Raw genomic sequence first — 21,850 nt, forward strand, 5'->3', positions numbered from 1 at the left:
AATAAGAAGTTCAAACTTGTGTTGTTGATAAAAACACGCAGATCTCATTCTGTTTGTCGCAATGTAAACAGGCTGGCGGAATCTAACTGTCGAAAAACAACTGCAGCTTAAATAATTGCGATCAACTCAAATTACTGGAATTAGGCGACTATGCAACAACTCGGACGCTCCATAAGGCTTGCAATGACCTCTGTCTCAGATTCAGCACAGAAGAACAGCCTAAACCATCAACACATTCATTCATAACACCACCTCCAGAGTGCAAACACAGCGGAGGCCAATCCGGAGTGCTTGGCTCCAGGCAGCACCTATTCTCCCTCCTCTTCAACTTCCGCTGGAAATTATAAATCACCCTGCGCAAACGAAGGCATGTTTACATTCGAGGGAAAACACGGCAGCATGGGGGTCGCCTGCCTCCCAGCTGTCTGGGGTCCATGTGGATGTCAAAGTAGAAAGAAAATAAAAAATAGCCTGCCTGGAGGTTAGTTTATGCTGACCTCATGAGATAGCCACGACTGGTGCCGCAGGACAAGCTGCACATGGATAGTCTGCAGCCAAGCGTAGTGCCAGGCACCCATGGGGCCCTCGTACTTCACTGCTTTTTTCTTAGGACAGGAAAGCAACCGGCCCCTCCCGATACATGACCCCAGGAAGGGATGAGGGAGGGAAGCAAAGAGAGAAAGGAAAACATAAGCTGTAACACGTGCTACGGGGAACAAACACATTTCCGGCTGGGTCTATTTTAAATCTTCTCCAATGGATGTCAGCGTTTCAATGCATTACGACTCGAACAATGCAAATGCACATAACTCAAACTTAACGTCCTTAGTGTGGCTTTGGTCAGACTGGTCTCGTCACGGTCTCCTCAGAAGGAGGCTTCAATTAGCTCTAATCAACACACGTTACCGCATGTTGGCCCACGGTGCCAGTTCCGCAACCCCAAATGTTCTCTTACTGCTTTTTGATGTTTGTAAACAAACCTCATGGAAAGCAGGCCTCACCCCTTCCAACTGACTCCAAGCCCTCATCTTTGCCTTCATTAACTCAAGCTTTGGCTTTTTTTTTTTCTTCCTAGCCTCCGCATCACGTTGGGCTTCCATGATGCAGCTCTTTGTTCATGCATCTTGCTTTCATCAGCAGCTTTTTGAAGACCCAGATGTCCTGACCCAGGGGACGCTGATTCACCGCCGGAGCTGTAATTTTGCACACTCTGCCGCTGCGCCGCTACAATCCGCTTCCTTTGATGTCCCGCAGGCTGCGGCCTCGATCTCAAACATGTAACACATTTCTGTCAATCAGCCCACAAAGCCATTAAATTGCAGTGCCGAGGCTTCCGACAGGCTCTTTCGGTTTCCACCGATCCCTGCGGTGAATGGGGACTGTAGGCTGCTCATGTGGGACTACAGGGCTGCACACCTGAGAGGCTGCACTGTAAACAGGCCTGACTTACTGGCCTCCGGCTCTGCTGTGGCCGTCAGGCATCCCTGTACTGGATAGGCGGTGATGACAGGCCTCCCCGCACTGTTATCACTGTTCACACTCAGCTATTTGTTGATATGCCAGGAATTCCGCCCTTTTTTTCCCCCCTATTTTTCTCCCTGTCCCTGCTGTATACTGGAGAGATGTGGAAAGACAGCTGTGGTGACAGCAGCACTTCAGCTACACAGCCTGCCTCCAGACCTGCACAACTTTGTTTACTTAGCTAATGGTATTCTCTATACAGGGAGTGTCTTGCTCTTAAATGAATGCTTAGCGGACGGAAAGAAATATTACATGGTGCAACTGGCATGAATAGCATGAAAAATGGATTAACCTCATCTGTGAGTTGCTTCTTGGGCATTGGCCTCATCTCCTTAAAAAAGTAGCTCGAATGAGCTGACGTGAAAGGATGGGCATTTTGGTTAGATATGATATTCTAATTTCATAAAGCATTACTTGAAAAACATTCTAATAATACATCCCACAAGGGATCTCAAGGCTACAGGATACTGCTGTGGCTGAGTCAGAAGCACTGCTCAGCATCCTACTCTCACTGTGTTTAACCTGAACCACAGCAGGGGACATATGGCTTGAAATTTACACCACAAAAGTGTCCATTTAAAGTAGTTTTTATCATCACCTCAGCCAACGTTATTAGCCTAGCCACATCATATTTCACCTCATACCTTTTAGTTCAAAAACAGTGGGCCTCACTCACTGACGTCTTTCTTTGTGCTCTTAAATGAGCGTAGATTCTGTTGCTACCCAAGAACAAATCCCAAATAGGAAAATATTGGTGAATGTCAGAATCTTCGTAAAAATTGTGGGTTTTAAGAAGAAATTTCTTCTTAAGAAGAGCTGGTGACTGAGGCCCAATGAGTTTGGGAAGAGTTAGATAGCTGAAGCTAAACTTGATAAATTCACTTAGTGATGGTGAAAGTCATATTCTATTAAATTTAAACATAAGTAGGGTGTAAAGTTGGCCAGATGTTTATCACCGCTTTTCTGTGATTGTTACTAAGTGCCAAAGCTGCAGTTTGTACCACGTGCTACGATGCAGCGCAGCATGGAGTTTCTTATCCAGTGTGCCTTTAGCCAGCTTTAGTGGTCTTTCTACACTACCTTCTTTGAAGTAAATAGATAAGATACTTCCAGGAAATGTCAGATGAAGGACTAGCCTTTAGCTGGCTTTAGTAGCCTTCCTATAGAATAGAATAGAATAGAATAGAATAGAATATGCTATGCTTCCTTCTTTGGAGTATATGGACCAGACATGTTCACCAGAACATCAGACACAGGGCTAGCCTTTAGCCCACTTTAGTAGCCTTCGTATGCTTCCTTCTTTGAAGTATGCGTATAAGAAGTTCAGACATCTCATAGCTCTTATGAGAAAGTGCAACAGAGACAGGCTCACTTTCCTGACTATTTCAATTTTAGAACATTCTGCCGCATTCCTACTAACACGGCTATCAATGAAAAGTACCCAACAACCAGCATTTCTAAATTACTCCTTAGACATTAATAAGCATACCTTCTGATCTCTTGAATTCTTTGTGTTGTACAGCCGGGGACTCTCTCTTGATTCCGTTGCTGAGGGGGGTGATAGGGCTTGGGCTGGGCATTGGCACTTTTGCTTCCCCTCTGGAGAACGAGGCAATCCTCTGAAGGATGGAGCCCACACTCTCCTTGGCCGGAGACTCATTGCGTGAAGTACTGCTGACGATGTTGACCTGTGTGGGTGGAGGTGATGTAGCAGGAGCAATCTGGACCACCTGAGGCTGAGAGGCCAGGTTGAAGCGAGGCGTCTGGGCTGGGGAGAGCAGCACAGGAGATTCACTGATGTTGGGAACCGGGATGGCTCCAGGAGATGTGACAGGCTCACGCTTCTCTGCAGTGTAGTTGTGAACCATGGGAAGATCAGTGCTGTCTAAACTGCTGACAGAAGCAGAAGGGCTGGCAGATATAGTGGGACTGGTGGACACTGGGTGAAATCTTGGAGGTGGTCTTGGTGGCACAGGCCCCTCTGGTGTCTGGGGCTTGACCACAAGGTTGTCAAGATCAAGGGGGAACTTGTTGAGTCGAGCAGGTTCCTTGGTTTTTGGGGGCTGGTGGTTGATGGAGGAATCCTTCCCAACAGTGCTGTTGTTGTGGAGACGATGAGCACTCCATGTTACAGGAGCATGAGGGAATCTTGATCCAGGTGACACTGCTTGTCTCATTCCTCCACTCTCAGCCATCTGAAGATCCAGTGAGGGCATGGAGCCATGGCTGATACCCAAAGGCTCTGTGGGGATCACTAATGGACCCTCTAGCTCTGAGTGGAACATGTTCCCATGGGAAGAGAACTTCTTCAAGGCAGGGCTTCCCAAGCGCTGGGCCTTGTACTCACCCACCCCCATGGGACTTTGTGGTGGGCTGGTGTAGGAGCTCAGTTTGGACGATGCCTGGTATTCCAGACTGGAGGAGGAACTATGAAGGCTGTCGTTGTCACTGCCAGGTCCTGAACAAGAATTAAAACCATTGGGATTGAATTTGTTCTGGAAGGAGGCAGCACGGTTGATCCCGGTGTTGGAGTTGATGGTGGGCTTTCCCATGGTCCCTCGATTGAAGGACAGACTAGACACCATCCGGTTCTTCATGGCAGGGCTTTGAGCAGGGCTGGAGTTCAGGCTGATCCGTGAGCGGTATGTCGGGGACATGTGGTTGCCCGCACTTCTGACCTCGCCGGCCTTGCTGAGGATGGAGCTCGGACTGATGGGGGATGTGACTGACGAGGTTGGGGAGAACGTAGGGATCTCATCAACATCATCAATATCAAAGGACCTCTTCAGGGCTGTGGAAGAGAAAAACAAGCACAAATGAATACCTGCAACAAACCAGAAGGCTTCAGTTTAATGAGGACATAAAGCTGTACGAAACAGAATTATGACAACGTTTGTATAGGCTATAAATGTGTTACCATTTATGCTCACATTTGGATTTGATTAAACAAACAAGTTCTGCGGTGAAATTTTTATTGTTTGGATATGTTTCATGCATATGCTACTAATCATGCAACAGTGATAAAAATAGTCTTATATTGCCATAAATGCTCTTAAGAGGTTTTTATTTTGTTTTTGACTTCTCTGGCTGACTGTAAATCATAAATCAGATTCCTAATGCATCTGGCAGTTTTTCAGGCCTTGGGTATTTTCATAAAAAGATTACTTTTGTGTAAATCAAAGACATTTTTTTCAGAATAACAATAATCAATCAAAAGTAACAGTTGTGTCCCAGATTGGTTTTACAGAGGCAATAAAGGTTGAAAGGCCTGCTGAGTTGTGTATATAGGCCGCCTGGATGCCTCTTTGAATGGACCTCTTTCAGACGCATTGTTAAAGGCCAGGCCGTAATTACGATGGTGTCTGTTTGATCTCGCTTTGCGGCTGCCATGACATCACTGTGTAAAGATATGCTTCATTCCACTGGCCAGGTTATGTCTTGCAAGCACTTGTCTTCCAGATTCACTGTAAACCAGAATCACTGTTAAGCAGAAGCAGACCAATGTTTTACCACGGCAACAACAAAGGCTGTCGAATGATAGCAACATACTGACTAAATCATACAATATGTACAGTATGTTTCATACACTCTATTAATTAACTCAGAGCTAATCTTGGGACAGATGTGGTACTGAGGCTCTTCCCAGCTGGGACTCAGCATTTAAAAAAGAAACTGTGAAAACCAGAGCAAACGGTATTGGGTAACATAGCGTAACAAATGGCAAACAAATCAAAAGGCACCTTAAGAGTAAAAACAACAGAGAACGGTTGGTTAAAATACCAGCGAAGGAAACATCAGGTACAAGCAGCCAGCGAAAAAAAGTCCCCGAATGGCAAGTCTACACCTGGAGCATGTAAATTGTGGTGACACTGTATAATCCCTCCATTCCCACAACCTGCGACACAAAGCCCATTGCAAACACTGCTTTCCGACCTTCTGCCTCTGTGAAAGGCAGCGGCTCTTCCTCCTGCACAAAGAGCCGATTCACAGGCGCAGTGTCAGGGGCCGAGGGCTTGGATTACAGCGGCCTTTTGCCTTGACCCAGAATTCCTCCGGGGGACAATGAGACTGTCCTGAGAGCTCGGCAGCAGGACGCAAGCAGAAGCGGCAGCTAGAAATATTTCGCGTGGGCTTCAGTGCAAGGCACGGTGACAGCTGAGACACACTAGCGGCTGAAGCTTTAAAGAACTCATGCTTGCATGTGGTACTTCCACCTGCTCATTTGAGGGTTTTTCATCTGCCTCTTTTATGTGAATTTGGAAAACACTTGAGTGAGGTTGATAAAGTTGGCAACGGAGAAATGCAAAACTAATGATGGAAACATATTCCGAAGATGTAGCAGGAACAAAATCTGTTCCATCTGTCGATAAACATGAGGATAGGTGAAAATCGACTGGATTGGCGATCCCGGGCTTTGGCGGGCAATGGCAAAGTCGGACAGCAACTTCAGCCCTCATTAAATACCTGTTCCATCCACTGTCTCTGAAGTACTACAGGCATGTACAGTTGACAGATGTCAAAACTTCTTTACCAAGAGCTAATAAAGGGGGTGAGCGAGACTCTTGCCAGGCAAGGGACATTACCAAGAATTTGCACAAAACAGTACTTAAAGGAAACACTGACTAATTTGCATTGCCAGAAATTTGTAAAACATTTAAATGAAAACACTGAAATTGTCCCTTTTACAAAGCATCAAAACCAGACACCATGACAGTTGGAGATTTGGACAATTTGCCGGCCTTTCAGATGCATTTGCCCCGCACTGTGTAAACGTACAGCTATCAGCCAACACCTATCATGCCATCTTGAGTAGCAGCACTGATTTTTATCTTTGTCAGAGTACATTTTTCCCTGTAGGGTGTGCTGCCAATTAGAGTCGCCGAGCCTACGAGCACTAAATCAAATCACATTTCACAGCCTCCCACTGTACAGCGAGTGGACCGCAGCCCCTTTGTTTCAGCGCGCCCATCACAAGCCACACAGCTGGGAGAGTTTAAGCGCTAATCAGATTCCAGCAGCGGGGATGCTTTTGTGTGGCGGGCACACGTCTGTCTGTGCATGATGGCTACACATGCTGTTATTCCCTTCAGGGTTGTGGAGAGGAATCTGTCATAAGAAGGACACCATTAGGGAGCCTTTTGATTCAATACGGGAGCTGGAGAAGGCACCGTAGGTGATCGTACAATGGCACTCAAAGTGATGGAGAAGCGCATACTACTTTAGCTAACTGCTGTTTCAGGAGGAGAGCGAGAGAGAGAGAGAGAGAGAGAGAGGGAGGAGGGTGGAATCTGAGTGGCATGGAGCCTAACAGCTCTCTTCACAGAGCAGCACATGCAAGTGTAAACTTGCACTCCCCTTTGACTGAGATAAAGAGGGGCTGGTATCAGGTAATTACTGGCACCCTGTCAAACACTCAGGAAATAATTACGCTGGCAGCCAAGCGCTCCATCTCTGCACTCTTTCCTCGCAACTTTGCAGGGGCTTAATCCTCTCTGCTTGCACACGGAGTGCCACAATGCTCCCTGGATCTGATAAAAAGAGGGGAGCCGAGGCGGTTCCTGCCCCCCTTCTGATTCCCAGCAGGGTCTAGTCTGCTTAACCGAGGGTGCTCTCCGGAGCTAGGCTGTTTGCTGTGGCCTAGTGAGATTTGGGTGTTGATGCCGGGCTTCCTGTAGCACAAATCTGTTGACAATCCGTTCATTAAAGACGTTACGCATCCTTTTAGATTTCCTGTAAATTGGAAACAAGATGCATGCCAGGCTGCTCGAACCTGTTCGACCCCAGGGGCGAGGTTTGGTTCCATGTGAGCAAAAACAGATTCCCATCGCTCTGCAGCTGATTACCTTAGTGATGTTTGACACACGAGGCTTTGCAGCAAAGGCTTTTAAACACGGAAAAAACAGACACAACATTTTGCCTGTTGGCTTTTTAGAAGACGAGGAAATCAAAAGAAATTCCCACACGTTTGTCACGCACCCTGGATCTTACAGGTATTACGTTAGGACACATGCCGTTTCAGGTCTTTGCTTTGACTTGAGGTGCTGAAGGGTTTACAGGGAAGGGTCCCATGCATGGCTAACGATAGCCCCAAGGCAAGCAGGTAAAGAGAGACCCTGGGGGTAACCAAGCAAAGTGAAACATGAAGCCATCTGGCTATAAACTTCTACGATCCCCAAGAAAGCTGTGAGGGCAGGCAACATCCATAATCAAGAGCATGCCTCACAAATCCCGCTAAAGCACATTTAGTCATGCAGAACAGCACTGACTCCTGAGGCCGGCACCTGAAGATACTTAAGTGAAAAGGTTCTGGAGCTTTTTCTAAAGGTGTGGCTCCTAATCCTGATCCTGGAGCACCTCTGCCCTGCAAAGTTGTGTGTCTACCCTGCTCTAAAACCCCGGATGCAACTGATTCAGCCCTTCCTGAGTTGACGTTGTTGGACACTTCCTGCCCTGCACCACGATTACTAAAAAAGTCTACATTTAACTTGATCATGCAATGATAGATCGAGTGTCTTTTAGTTCCTGTGTCTATTCGGCACTCGCTGTTTGCTTCTCAAAGACGAATTCCATTTATTTTTCAAATTTTCTGCATAATTAAACTGCAACGAAGTAATTTAGAGTGGTCCGAAATGTGAAATGGTTCATTGTAACTCAAATTTCTTTACAGTGGTAGTGATAGGAACCAGGGGTTGATATGTCTAGATCACAAACATACAGATTTGTATGCAAATACTTGTAGTAAGCAAAATATTTTGTTGGTTTTCTAAGTGAAACCAAGTTCACGCTTCCTCTACAGAGAACAGACTTCTGCACTTTTTATGCACAATTATTGTTACTCTGCTAAAGTTAACTTAATAATTAAAATCACCCATAAAATATGTCCCAAAAAAAAAAAAAAAAGTGTCATAATTTTTGCCCATGCAGTTTAAGAACACGCCATGAATCTGATGTAGACTTTTTCTTAAGACCTTTCTCAGAAACAAATTTGAGAAGAAACTTAGGAAGATACTGGAGAATGAGGCCCAGTGTCAGGAAGCTTTGAGGCATTAAACTCTTCAGACGTCTGGTTCCCATCACCACCACTGTGAACAATTCAGCAAGTTCATCTAAAATGGAGCAAACTACCCTGAAGGACTTTGTTTACATCTTAACTATTTAATTATGCTGAAATTTCTAAATTTCTCTTTTTTTGTGAAGCCCCTCTGGATAAAATCGTTTGCTTAAGGCATAAATATAAATGTAATAAATGTGCTCCAGCACACGTGTTGGGAACCAGCGCTGTAAAGGGAGAGCAGAGACTTGGCCAGACACGGAGGGGCTTGCCCGGGCCCGCCGTGGAGGCTTTCTCCCGCCCCCTCCCCTCCCGCATTCCACACAGGTATTCGCTGATGACCCTTCGGCACACGGCTAAGTCATCTACCTCAGGAGACCACCTCTGCTCCGGCACATCTGGAAACCAGATTCCGAGACGCTTTTTGCAACTCTGCGGCACTGCAAACAAGGCCCCGTGTTCTGTGTCCCCGGGGGGCTTTCGAAAAAAACTTTCACACTCGGAGTCACTCTCTCAACCATCCTCTGAAAAGCTGCTGTTCCCTCCTTTGTTTTTGCGCCCACATAATAACATCATAGGGGTGCCATCAGTGGCACCCTTACACATAACTCCGTGAAAGAAAACCATGCAGGGCAAAAAAAAAGCCGAGGACAAGAAAGTGCATTCAGCAGGTGTCGGTTCACTTGCATGCTTCATTAGCAGGATAAGGTGTCAGGCAATCGTACACCAACATGTCTGAGCCATAGGCTGAAATTCGCTGCCAAATTCTTATGAGCTTTTTGATGGGGTAACATGGCAGGTCCGTTTACAGCCTGACAGCTGTCTTGTAATGTGTACTGTAACTCCTCTAAGGCTACGTTCACACAGAAGATAAAAGTGGCCAAAATCCGATCATTTTCCTCATTTGCGAGTCATTGTGTGAACAGATAAACACAAGGAATCTGACATTTTCAATTCTGATTTGAGACGCTTTCGTATGTAGCACCGACATCCGATACGTATCCGATCTGCGGCAACGAGACTCTGAACAGCCGGATAGGAATTCATGCGACTTTTTCGTCAGTCCAACTTGACATTTGTCATCATTTCGCGCTGCTGAGACTGAGGCTGATGTTTCCGCATCAAAAAATAGGGGAAACTCATCGCAACCGCTCCGTGCTCAAAGAGGTTTTGACCAAAAAGGGCGAACGCGGCCGCGAACGGAGACCAAGGATGCAGCGTTTAAAGAATCTGAGGACACAAACCAAAGAAGCACCCGTGACCGAATAACGTGCCCTTTCTACAGTGAACTCGAATACATTGTGGGTGATGAGTTCAGCTGACGACCACTGGAACTTCATAATCGCTCTTGCAATGCTGACAAAGACGAAACTGGCCGTTCGCTGGCCGTCGTGACTGTTGACCTCCGCCTTGTGAAAGTGTTCTAGGGGGCAGTCGTGGGCTGGGGGTCAGAGAACCAGCCATGCGACCAGAAGATCATCAATTCGATGCCCTGAGCTGACAGTACATGACTGAGGCGCCCTTGAGCGAGGCACCTAACCCCCAACTGCTCCCCAGGGACCATGGATAGGTCTGCCCAACGCTCCAGGCAAGTGTGCTCACTGGCCCCTAGTGTGGGACTAGTCCCACTGTGGAACTAATAAGGGTCACTTCATCTAATCTATAAGTGTTTACAATATCCACAATATGCTGAGAAATGCTCATTTCAATATCGTCATACTTCCCACCCCTACTACAGTCACGCCTTCAATTTTGGTTGCCGTTTATGCAGAGCAGGATAACCAGACAGGTACCTTCATAAACTACCATCATGGACTAAAAGCCAGATAGCTTTGATCCAGTCTTACTGAGCCTCAATGACATTTTTCATGGAGACCACAGATCAGACGGCTGTGCGTTCGAAAGGGAGAGACTGGAAGGCAGCTTGTCTAGTCTACAGCGGTGAAGAGAGGCAGAGTTACTGTAATTACCCCTTCAATAGCCCAGCCATAAACCAGACGTACACAGACACATGCGCTTTCACATACACAAACCCACCTTCATACCATTTAACCCCCCTGATCCAGCCGAGCTTTACCAGGGCCCCTCCGTCTACCAGATCTTTTGCCCTGCACCACTGCTTTAATGCTGCGAGGAATGTATGAGTTGCATTGAGGGAAATCAGCCGTGGTCTACAGAAACTCTTTGTTTTCGTGTTTTCAGACTTCACAGTTAGCATGACTGAAGAGCATATGATCTCGGTTGGCAGCGCAGCCACTGAAAACACAGTCTTTCTGGACAAAGTGGCCTTCTCTGATTATAAGCCACAGCAGGGGGAGTGGGGGTCAATCATCAATGCTATTCAGCTCTGCTTCCCTTCCTTTCAGTGCATTTCCATCATCGTCCACCATGTCTACAGATCATAACAGCTTACAGCTACCATAAGACCGGGGTCAACACTAGCTATTGACCTCTGTCCCTGGTCATAACATTTCACATCTTGGCCACTAAACTTCACAGTGGTTTGATTTCAATGTGCCATTCTAGTGAAAATCGATTGATCTGCTCACAGTGGTGGTGATAGGAACCAGACGTCCACCTTAAAAGCTCCCCCGCAGAAAGTCACTACATGAAATGGTTATATGTCGTCTGATGACACTGTTTTAAGATTAATCCATCAGAACTTTTCGGTCTAAATGTATGGCAAAGAGTGCTGTGAAGAAAACTTATCTTTTTGGGTTTACCACTATTTGACCATCATCAACATTACATATAAAATATCGCTTAGACAGCCAATAAAAGGGCTTTACATGCACTGGTTCAAATCACCACCACTGTGAAGAAATCTGAATGCAAGTCAAACCAATTCATGAATTTGTTTTATCTCAATCTCTAAATTATGCAAAAAAAACAGATTTTGGCAGAATTCACCAACTTTAATGGCAACGTCAAGAACAATTTTCAAGAACTCGGAGCATTACTTCATAGCCCGCTGTGCCTGGGTTATCAAAAGAGACCAAATGAAATAACTTCTGTAGCTGGAAAATGATATTGAGAAGGATGTCGTGCTCTCTTGCTGCCTGATTCCACAACCCTGATAGTTATCATCTTCAGCAATCCCAGTAAAGAACCAGCATTTGTTTGAAGCCTGGTGAGGACGGAGGTTGGTCAGCGAGACTGAACAATAAAAATCTTCAATTTGGCTGACTATACTGTGAACACTGAGGAACCCCACCCTGTCATCCACTGCTTTGACTGGTGCAACGAAAAAAAGGGGTGGACAAAAATATGACAAAAAACATAATATCGCGATACTCCAAGAAATGTTCTTGAAAGTTTTTTTCAGACACCTGATCAGTTGGAACAGAGAAAAAAACATTTCAAAAATAAAAAGTGCCATAAAAACTGTGAACACAAATATTTTTATTCAATATTTTGCACTAAATCCAGTTAAACAGGGCTAATTTTGTTGTCTTTATAATGAAATGAGTAGGTGGTCATTGTTCTAATGGTACAGACCATATATATATATATATATATATATATATATATATATATATATATATATATATATATATATATATATACACATACGTGTGTGTGTGTTTAGAAAAGCATTATGTTGTATCGTGAAATAAATGATCACGATAATGATATATGGCTGTTGTCAGAACAAAACATCTAAAAAAACAGTAACTTTACAGGAGAAGGAAAAAACCTACTTTACTTTTAATGTAAGTCAATGGAACCAGAATTTTTTCCAGGTCATTTTGTGCCGTTTCTTTTTGTCCATTTATCTTAAAATTTACACACAATGTAAAGAGCAACAGGCTTTTTTAAGTTATGTCAAAAAGTGAAAAATGTCAAAAATGGAGATACGAGGTTTTCTTCTAACAACAGTGATATATTGTCATATATATCAGCCCAGCCCCACAACTGAATGTCTTTTGTTACTGGAGCAGGCTGTTCAATCGCACATACAGTGTATATGTGATAAACATGGATTATACATTCTTCATTTTGGCCAAAAAATGAATTGGCTTGGCCAGTTTCCGTCACGGACCCTCGCTCGACACAAAAACCACAAACGCCCACATAAAAGGGCTGCACCGCTGGCCCCGCGACTCAAGACATTCCAGCCAAGCATACAAAAAGCACGGAGAGAACGTAACCACTGTACATCCTCGCTCAAGCACCAGGCGGCACACTGGCCCCTTGTTCAGAACAGAAGTGACCCGACTGGCCCAGTTGGAGGTGAAGCTGAAAGAATGCAACGCCTCTCTTGTGGCATCTCCTACCAGGAATCACATGGCTCTAGTATGGGTTTGATTGAGTGGACACTGCGCCTTTCAACACATGCTCAGGAGCCCCTACAGTACCTCCGAAATCTAATTTACTGCTGTCAAAGTTCATAACCGCCCTCAGCCGGCGTAACTGGGATCGAAGGGTCCGAGCACATTCCAGGGCATTTCTTTTTAATTGGCTTGCATGCAAAGCACTGTCGGTAAACACATCTGCTCTGCAAAGAAGTGGGGATTAATGTGGATTGTGACTATCAGCCTCCAGCATTTACAGACTCCACGTCTCCAGTGGCCACAGTGGCATTCCTTAATGTTATTACAACTCTGGGGGGTATGACAGCTCGTCTGATGTTTGTTTGCTTTGCAGAGGGCAGCTGCTTTAATGGTTTTGGCAATTTGTATGCATTGTATGTAGACGTAAACAAGCTGTGAGATAGGCTTTCCCAAACAGCAGCGATGCCTATCGGAATAAGCAGTGATAAACGGTGGAGAAAGTTCCAACTGGAGCAGCACTCCGACTGTTCCCAAGCCCGAGGAAGCTTCCACGGAGGCGCTCAAATATAATAACAGCCAGCCTTTTAGTCTGTGGACTTAAACTAATTTGTTTTCCTCCTCAGATCAGCACCTGTCTAAACAGTGAGGCGTTGTGAGAGAGAGGGCCATTGTTCTGCGGACCCCGCTGAGTGTCGGCCCATGACGAATGTACCGGGGAAGGGTTCCGCAGAGGTGTGCGTCCAATCCAACAGAGGACGCAGCCGCGGCGAGGGCTGGGAAGGCCGCGTTTCTAAACGCAGCGGCGATGTAAAGAGCAGGGCCAGTTTATGAGCTCGGGGAGTAAATTACAGTCCCACACCAGTGGAATGTATGGCGGCTCAGAGTCAGGAAGCCTACAAAGCTCTCACTCATTTCACAAAGGTCACTTTTATGCTCTGTGAGGAGCAACGAAAACAAAGTGAGTAATCACTTGGAAGTTGCGGATCTTATTTAAGTTAGTTCCGAACTCATGCAGTCCTTGGAACGAGGCTACGGATTACTGCGGATACACTGCTTCACTGTAACTGAACGCACATTATAAGGCTCCCACCATCAGGTCAATCGGTTCAGCCTGAGGGCGTCTTATAAGTGCATCAAATGAACAACAGTAAACAAGCCATGACAGTTCTCTCAGGTTAAGACTCAAATCAAGCACTCGCCCTCAACATCAGACAACAGCGGCCTATTAAAAGGGGAATTCCACCAATTTTGCTAAATTTCTGCAGAAAGAGGTAAAAAGAGTCATTCACAGTAGTTTGATGTGAAGACATGAGACATGAAGACATATGAAGAGTGTAGCCTCTTAAAGTCCTTGAGACCACTGGTGGGTCCAAACCCCACTCGGTCATGTTCTTCATAACGTTCATATTTCATAAGCTCCATTCAGAAGCTGGGCGTCGTGTGAGGCTGTAGCTCTTCTCTCCAGTCTAATAGACGGTGACGTCATTTTAAACCCTTATAATAAAAGAAGCTGAACTTTGTTTTTCTACTGAAAGTCGACCCGTTTTTCCCCAAATCTGGGCTCTAAACTATAAACAGACGGCATCTCTTCAGTGATCTGCTCTGGAAACATCACTTTCAGAAAATAACACAAAGAGCGTTGGAGATTTTTGGCTCTCAGCAGTGAATTGTGAGTATATAGTGATATTTGTAGATCATAAAACACACGTTCTGTTCATTTGAGGGCAACTTCTACAAAAAATCAACAAATAAATAAAATAAAAAATTTCATTTATTTCATGCAGTTCCTGAATAACTTGCCGTATCTCCATCACATAAAGTTATTACATAAAACGAATTATGAATATGCTGCCGGATGTCTGAGACATTGTGTTACGGGACGCTTTTGGGCTTAAAACATATATCAGAGGGCTTTGAGAGCAAAATATTCTCCAAAAAAACTTATTTTTTTAGATTGAATCATTTCACCTTTATAAACACTGCATATAAAAACTCACATGTAGGTTCACTGGTGGTTTTGGATAGTAAACAAAACATCTACATTTGTGTTGTAGTCCTGGCGACCCCTGGTTCCGAGTCTGGTCACCAGCCCTGCAAAGGAATCCGAGTCTCTACAATCACTCTGAACGGCTGTTTACATCTCAACTGCTGACTTATGCAGGATTTTTGAAAAATGGGTGGAGTTCCCCTTTATGACAGTCAGTGCTTAACATTGAGACAGCCTAACTCACGCTCATCCTCACTGCATCAGACCGGGCTACAAAACAGAGAACAATGACGAATGAACCTGAGACAATGAGGTACAGCACTGAAGCACTGACCCTCAAAATCAGACAATATCCCCTCAGAAATATCTGACATCCTGACTTTGTGTCCCCAGAAAAAGCTCCAGCCCCTGTGGTGCTCAGAAGTGAACTCCTTCGCTCTTTATCTCTGCCTGTAACACAAGCAAGATCCAATTTGGGATTCTGAGAGTATCTGCCAGCGGCTGCTCCGAGTCAGGAGGCCTGCAAAGCTCTCGCTCGGTTCAGAAAGTTCACTTTTATGCTCTGCTGAGGAGCAACAAAGATGGTGATGCTCACATGGAAGCTGGGGGTCTTATTTGTTAGCTCCGAACTAGAATCACAGTCATGCAGGCCTTAGAACGAGACCATTTCTGTGGTCAGAGCTTTGCTGGGTCTAAAACTGAAGCTGCCATCATCACCAAGCAGAGCACACTAGGCAGTCTACACTTAAGCCTCCACTGCACGATGTTGCCTCAGGGTAACAAACTCATTTTCCTCACGTTACAATAACGTTAAGCATATTTAAAGACAATAACAGGGGTAATCATAAAGGGAAGAGTTTGAGTAAGTCAATAAAAGCAGGCGCTTGGTCATAGAAGCTCTTATTGGCCAAATTTAGACCTTTTTTAACGTTCAGTATGAAGTTTTTTTGTTATGAGAATTTGCAGAACTATGTTTGTTGCCTAGAAGCAACGACAGAGGAATGGATCTAGCCAGTCACTCAGCACTTCAGGGAACACGCAGACTCCAAAAGCACCTCTGCACACGTTTTTAAATGTTTTTGAAGTTAATAATCAGGTCCAAGAAAAAGAGGGTTAAAGTGGACCAAACAATCCTAAAGTAAAACTAAAGCTCAAGGCAGCCTGGCAAAATGCAGAAAAGCACCAGGTCCAAAAAGCTCCTTCACGGAACCGCAGTGGAACGGTTTAGTCCCTGCAGCATCTCTCAGCAGAGGATCCGAACCTTGTTTATTTTTGCATCACCTTTGGTCTAAAATAAACTCCTAAAGCTCCAAAGTGAGAGCAAAGCAGTCCAGGAGCTGAACCACCACAAGAGAGTCCCAAAAAAAAGGAGAAATGCTAAAGGGGAACTCCACCAAATGTTTTAAAATTCTGCATAATTTAACATTTAAGATGTAAGCAGAGCGGTTCAGAGCGGTTTGGTGTGAAACGCTCCGTTCTAGAGAAACTTCCAGAATCAGATTTGTTCACTGTGGCAGTGATAGGAACCAGACGTCCACCTCTAAAAGCTCCCTCGCAGAAAGTTCCTACATGAAATGGTTCTGAATTCAGATATTCAGAGTCGATATTTCCTGGCCCAAAATGTCTTGTTAATCTACCTATTTTAATCTGTTCATGGTGGAGGGGTACATTCAGGCTGGTGTGAGGCAAAATAGTCCCTAAAGAAAACTTATTATTTAAGATTTTCCACTGTTTTCCCATGTTCAACATTCCATATGAGAGCTCAGAAGACTCATGTGGGTTCTCTGGTGGTTCTGGATGGTAAATAAAATGTGTATATCTGTGTTGTAGTCATGGTGACGTCTGGTTCCCATCACCACCACTGTAAAGACGTCTGAACCGTTTCACACCAAGCCGCTCCGATTCTCTCTGTTTACATCTCACTGAGTGAATTATACAGAAATTTTGAAAAATTGGTGGAATAGCCCTTAAAGTAAGCAAAAGTGAGAAAATACCCATAAAAGTCCACTCATATGCCAAATACCTGAGTGCAAAAGTGCTATAAATTAATAATGCCTATTAAAAAAAAGTACAAATCCTTTCAAACCTTTATTCATATGCAGGAAACTCAATCATAATCACCCATTTCTGTTTACAACGAACAGAAAAAGCATGTAATGATGCCAAAAGGCACTTCAGGCTCACTTCTGAAACTTTTCTCGTGTTAAAAAAAGAAGTTTGAGATTATTCACTGCAGACTTTTGAGCTAATCATGTCCTTCTGAACACAGAAACAGCCTTGGAGCAACTTCTGAAGTTCTGCCCAGGCTGCGTTCATCCACACTGCATCTCCACACGCTTCAGGCTGGGCTACAACTCAGAAAACAACGCCAAAGTGACCTTCCCGGCTCTTCAGCACAGGAACCACGCACTCACCCTCAAAATCAGACAATATCCCCTCAAGGTGGTCATTCACAGAAACATCTGACATCCTGACTTTGTGTCCACAGAAAAGTTCCAGCCTCTGTGGCGCTCAGAAGAAACGAGAGGTGAACTCAGACTGAAACTCTCCTCCTCACAACGCCGTCTTCTGCTCTTTATCGCGGCTCGGGGTTCAGGAGAAATGACCGTGGGGTTTGAGGAGGTATCTGCCTCACATTCGAGTGGCACCCAGTTGGAGCTTGGAGAGGCCACGCCCCCAGGCGTCACTCCCAGACAAAGCCCCGCCCACCCGAGGCGCAGTACAGGTGGGGAAGATGCGCCTTTCGCCTTGTTTATTTCTTATTCCACCCGTTTTCAGACGGCGATAAGGCAAAACGCCCCAGTCAAATCACGTTTTATTGCGTTTCTATGTGAAAATAAGTTCAAACACGTCGTCTACAGAGAACAAACGTGAACATTAGTGCACAATATCTATTAATTTTCTATTTATTCTCAGAGTTTGACATGTTGGAAAAATAAAATACAATTTTCATTTGTTTATTTTACCTTTGCAAGGGCCAATTTTTGTTTTCCACTGTGTTAATAACCCGTGTGGCAAATAATATTAATAACTAGTAATTGTGCATTAATCAAGTTCCTTGTAGAGGACGTTTTCACTCATTTTCACAACAAAATAAGTTGATACAACTTTTGCTTCTTTAGTTTAACACTAGAAGTCAATAGTCACCCAAATTTTTCCTGCTGAAACATCCCCAGAATTGGCAGAGTTTGGCATATTGGGGGGAAAAAAACATGTAATTTAACCAGGGCACACAAACTTTTGCCTACATCCCTGTATCTCAGATTGGGTTTAGTCCAAGGTCATCCAAGAAAGCTCCTTTGATCGTTCCCCGTCTCTCTCCCTGCGTCTCAGCGGTGTGTTTCTAAACAGTGATCGGCGTCAAGCAGTGAAATCAGCCAGCGCCAATTAAAAGTCACGGCAGACAGACGGCCACCATGTGACTGAATTCCCATACACACCAGCGTTCACGCCGAGCGCCCGGCCGTGATCTTAAGTGGCCCTCATTAGCCATATGAGCATGCTCTAGTGGGGATTAGTGTCACACAGGCTTTTCATCCTCAGGGGAGACGTGGTGAGGCCTTTCAAGCTGCTTCTGAACGCTGGAAGCGTGGGGCGTGCTCTTCGTCCAGGCCACAGAAACCGCGCTCCGTCATATTCCGCAGCCGCCCGGGAGGCAAGCCACAAGTTGTGGAAGTTGAAAAGTGCAGTTCCTCTGATCTGGAAGCTGGACAGAAATGAGAGGAAGCCCTGCTAGAACATGTTCTGTTAATGTTTACAATGGGAAGCTTTTTTGTTCTGGGACGTCCTCTAAAATCATCGTCATGGAACAAAACCTGTGGCCCTGACAACATCCTCCGAATGTTAACCTGTAACCTTATTTGAAATGCTTAACATCCTCAAAACGTTCTTTGAACGTTAGGTTAACATTTTTTTGTTAAACATTATTAGAACTTGCACGTGACGTTAACCAAAGTTATGGGAACATTCCCTGCGAGCTGGGCGAGGGTTAGGTTTGCGTGTGCAGCGCCAGCGGTGGGAATGCTGTCCATGTCACTTAACTGTGGAAGGCAGATGAAGTACAGATGAACCAGTGAGGTCAAAGTGGGTCAAACACTATTGAAACGTTGGGTAAAGTTTCTGTAGTGCTATGGCTGCGTTCACCGGCCTGCAATGACCCTCATGACCTCATCCTGCTCGGTAATAAATTCAGTAACGAAAGTGGCTCAGGTCGGATTTGAAGATCAGATTTGCGTCCACACACGTGACTGAATCACCGCATCATCAGCACAAACTAACGAGCAGAACGACCTTCGCTGAGAAGATCATTGACTCTGATCAGCTCTCAGCTTCATTATTAGAGCCAGACGGAGGAGGAAAATGTGAGATGAGCTGCTTTTCCACCGTTTGCAGGCTTGAACGTTTGTTCGGTGCTGTTGCCATGGTAACGTTGAATGACGGCGCACGTGCAGCAGCGAAAAAGCACACGAATTCCGATCTGAGCGTCACGTTAAGGTCACGTGGCCACGAATCAGATCCGTATCCGATCTAAGACCACATACGAAAGTGGCTCAGGTCGGCTTTGAAGATCAGATCTGTGTCCACACGGCCCTGAAAACGTCAGATCTGAGACACGTTAGGGCCAAAAATCTGATTTGTGCCACTTCAGCCTAGAAATGTGAACGTAGGCTTTCATATGTGGTCCTAGATCGGATACGTATTCTCGGGAATGAATACGTTCATATAACCTGCATGTGCCCTTATTCCATTAACAAATATTAAAAAAACAAATAAAATAGTTGAGCACAGCGACTATCTCCATCTGTTGTTGACTTGTTTTAGAGTTTTGACTGGCTGATTTGTCCTTATTGGACAAATTGTCAGACAATAGAACTTTTTACAAGTTGATGTTAACGCAATACTGCTGCACCTCAAAATATAGCTGTCTGCAGTTTTGTTTATGCGCTTATATTGCACAATATAGCAAGAACGCTGCATTGTGTATCATCTCTAGATAGAAAACACCAGTATGCCATGAGTGAAGAGATAAAAAAATAGACATACAGCGCCTTTTTGTGCTTCACGTGGCTTGACTACCGCCTTCGGCACCAGAAAACTGGAGCTGGCTTTTTCAATTGGCCATCGGTCCAGTTCTGAACCCAGCAAACATATCCCTGTTGGCAAACTGTGGGCTTATGGTGGGCAGTTTGGGAATAAGCGAACTCACACAAAACCCACTCAGGCCCTGCGTGGGCTGGCCCACACCGGACCTGCATCACTCTTCCAGAATGTGGCCCACTGCAGGCCTGACTATGGGCAGTGTAGACCTGGTCAAGCCCACACAGGCCCTGCTGAGCTGTGGACTTGGACTTAACTAAGGCCACTGTCAGGTCTTAGGTGAGTCAGGGCTCATCAAGTCCTAAGCAGTCCCCTCCAGGGTCAGTGCAGGCTTGCTTGCTGGGAAGGTCCTAGTTTTATGGTTCAGGAACAGGACCTAATGGTACGCTGGGTTCTTCTCTGTGCTTGCTAACGCTTGCAGCAGAAGCTGACGACAACTGAGCGAATGTTTTACTCTTCCAGGTGAAGATAAAGCCACCAAGCACTAGTATATCACCAACCAGAGCTCCAGAATGTGAACTGGACTGTGTTATGTTGATGCGTCAGTTTCTACTTTGGGAATTTTAAAAAAGGTGACAAGCTAGTGAGGAAGCTAACGCTATTAGCATTGACGCTAGCCTCCACAGAATGCTCATAGTTTGACACATGACAGAGAAAAGCGTGAGCTTCGACTGATACGCATGATTTTGTGTAACTGTGGATATTTGTAAGAGCATGTGAGCTCAGAAAAGAGCATTATATTGTTTAACGGCAGCACAGCTTTGCTTCACGATACACACACAGACGTCTGTCTACTAATCATTTTTCCTTTGATTTATTTGCCTTTGACTTCCTAATGCAAGTAATTACCTTATACACCCATCAGGCATAACATTCTGACCACCTCCTCTTTTCTACGCTCACTGTACATCTTATCCGCTCCACTTACTGTATAGCTGCACTCTGTAGTTCTACAGTTACAGACTGTAGTCCATCTGTTTCTCTGATACCCTGTTACCCTGTTCTTCAGTGGTCAGGACCTCCATGGACCCTCACAGAGCAGGTACTGTTTGGGTGGTGGGTCATTCTCAGCACTGCAGTAACACTGATATGGTGGTGTGGTAGTGGATCAGACACAGCGGTGCTGCTGGAGTTTTTAAACACTGTGTCCACTCACTGTCCACTCTATTATCAAATCAAATTTATTTGTAGCTCTTTTTACAACTGATGTTGTCACACAGCAGCTTCACAGAATTCCAGAAAAGTTTTAACATGAATGTAAACCCCCCCCAGGTGAGCAAGCCAGGGGCAACAGTGGAGAAACTGCCTCAGAGCAGAGGAAGAAACCTTGGGAGAAAACAGGGCTCACAAGGGGGAACCCATCCTCCTCTGGTCAAGAGGAGACAGTCCTACCGTGTCGGTCCACCTTGTAGATGTAAAGTCAGAGACGACAGCTCATCTGCTGCTGCACAGTTTTGCACAGCTGGATATTTTTGGTTGGTGGACTATTCTCAGTCCAGCAGCAACACTGAGATGTTTAAGAACTCCAGCAGCACTGCTGTGTTTGATCCACTCAGACCAGCACAACACACACTAACATACCACCACCACATCAGTGTTACTGCAGTGCTGAGAATGACCCACCACCCAAATAGTACCTGCTCTGTGAGGGTCCATGGGGGTCCTGACCACTGAAGAACAGGGTAACAGAGTATCAGAGAAACAGGTGGACTACAGTCTGTAACTGTAGAACTACAGAGTGCAGCTATACAGTAAGTGGAGCTGATAAAGTGGACAGTGAGAGTAGAAACAAGGCGGTGGTCATGATGTTACGCCTGATTGGTGTATAGTAATGACTTATACAGTGTAATATAAGCTAGTATTGAACCAAAATGTATTTTGGTTAAATGTATTCCGTATATTCTACCAATATTTTGAGAA

The 21,850-nt window shown here is 45.1% G+C and overlaps 1 protein-coding gene across 1 annotated transcript in view; it reads right to left on the bottom strand.

The window, feature by feature from the left end:
• Nucleotides 1-17,440, bottom strand: part of sept12 (septin 12) — a 135,582-nt gene extending 118,142 nt beyond the window's left edge. Inside the window, 2 exon segments of the mRNA XM_037544888.1 lie at nucleotides 3,011-4,312; nucleotides 17,248-17,440. Of these exon segments, the coding sequence (XP_037400785.1) occupies nucleotides 3,011-4,312; nucleotides 17,248-17,302 (1,357 nt within the window). The 5' untranslated portion in view covers nucleotides 17,303-17,440.
• Between the last annotated feature and the right edge of the window lie 4,410 nt (nucleotides 17,441-21,850).

This window comes from Pygocentrus nattereri, chromosome 14 (genome assembly GCF_015220715.1).
Source record: "Pygocentrus nattereri isolate fPygNat1 chromosome 14, fPygNat1.pri, whole genome shotgun sequence".
NCBI lineage: Eukaryota > Metazoa > Chordata > Actinopteri > Characiformes > Serrasalmidae > Pygocentrus > Pygocentrus nattereri.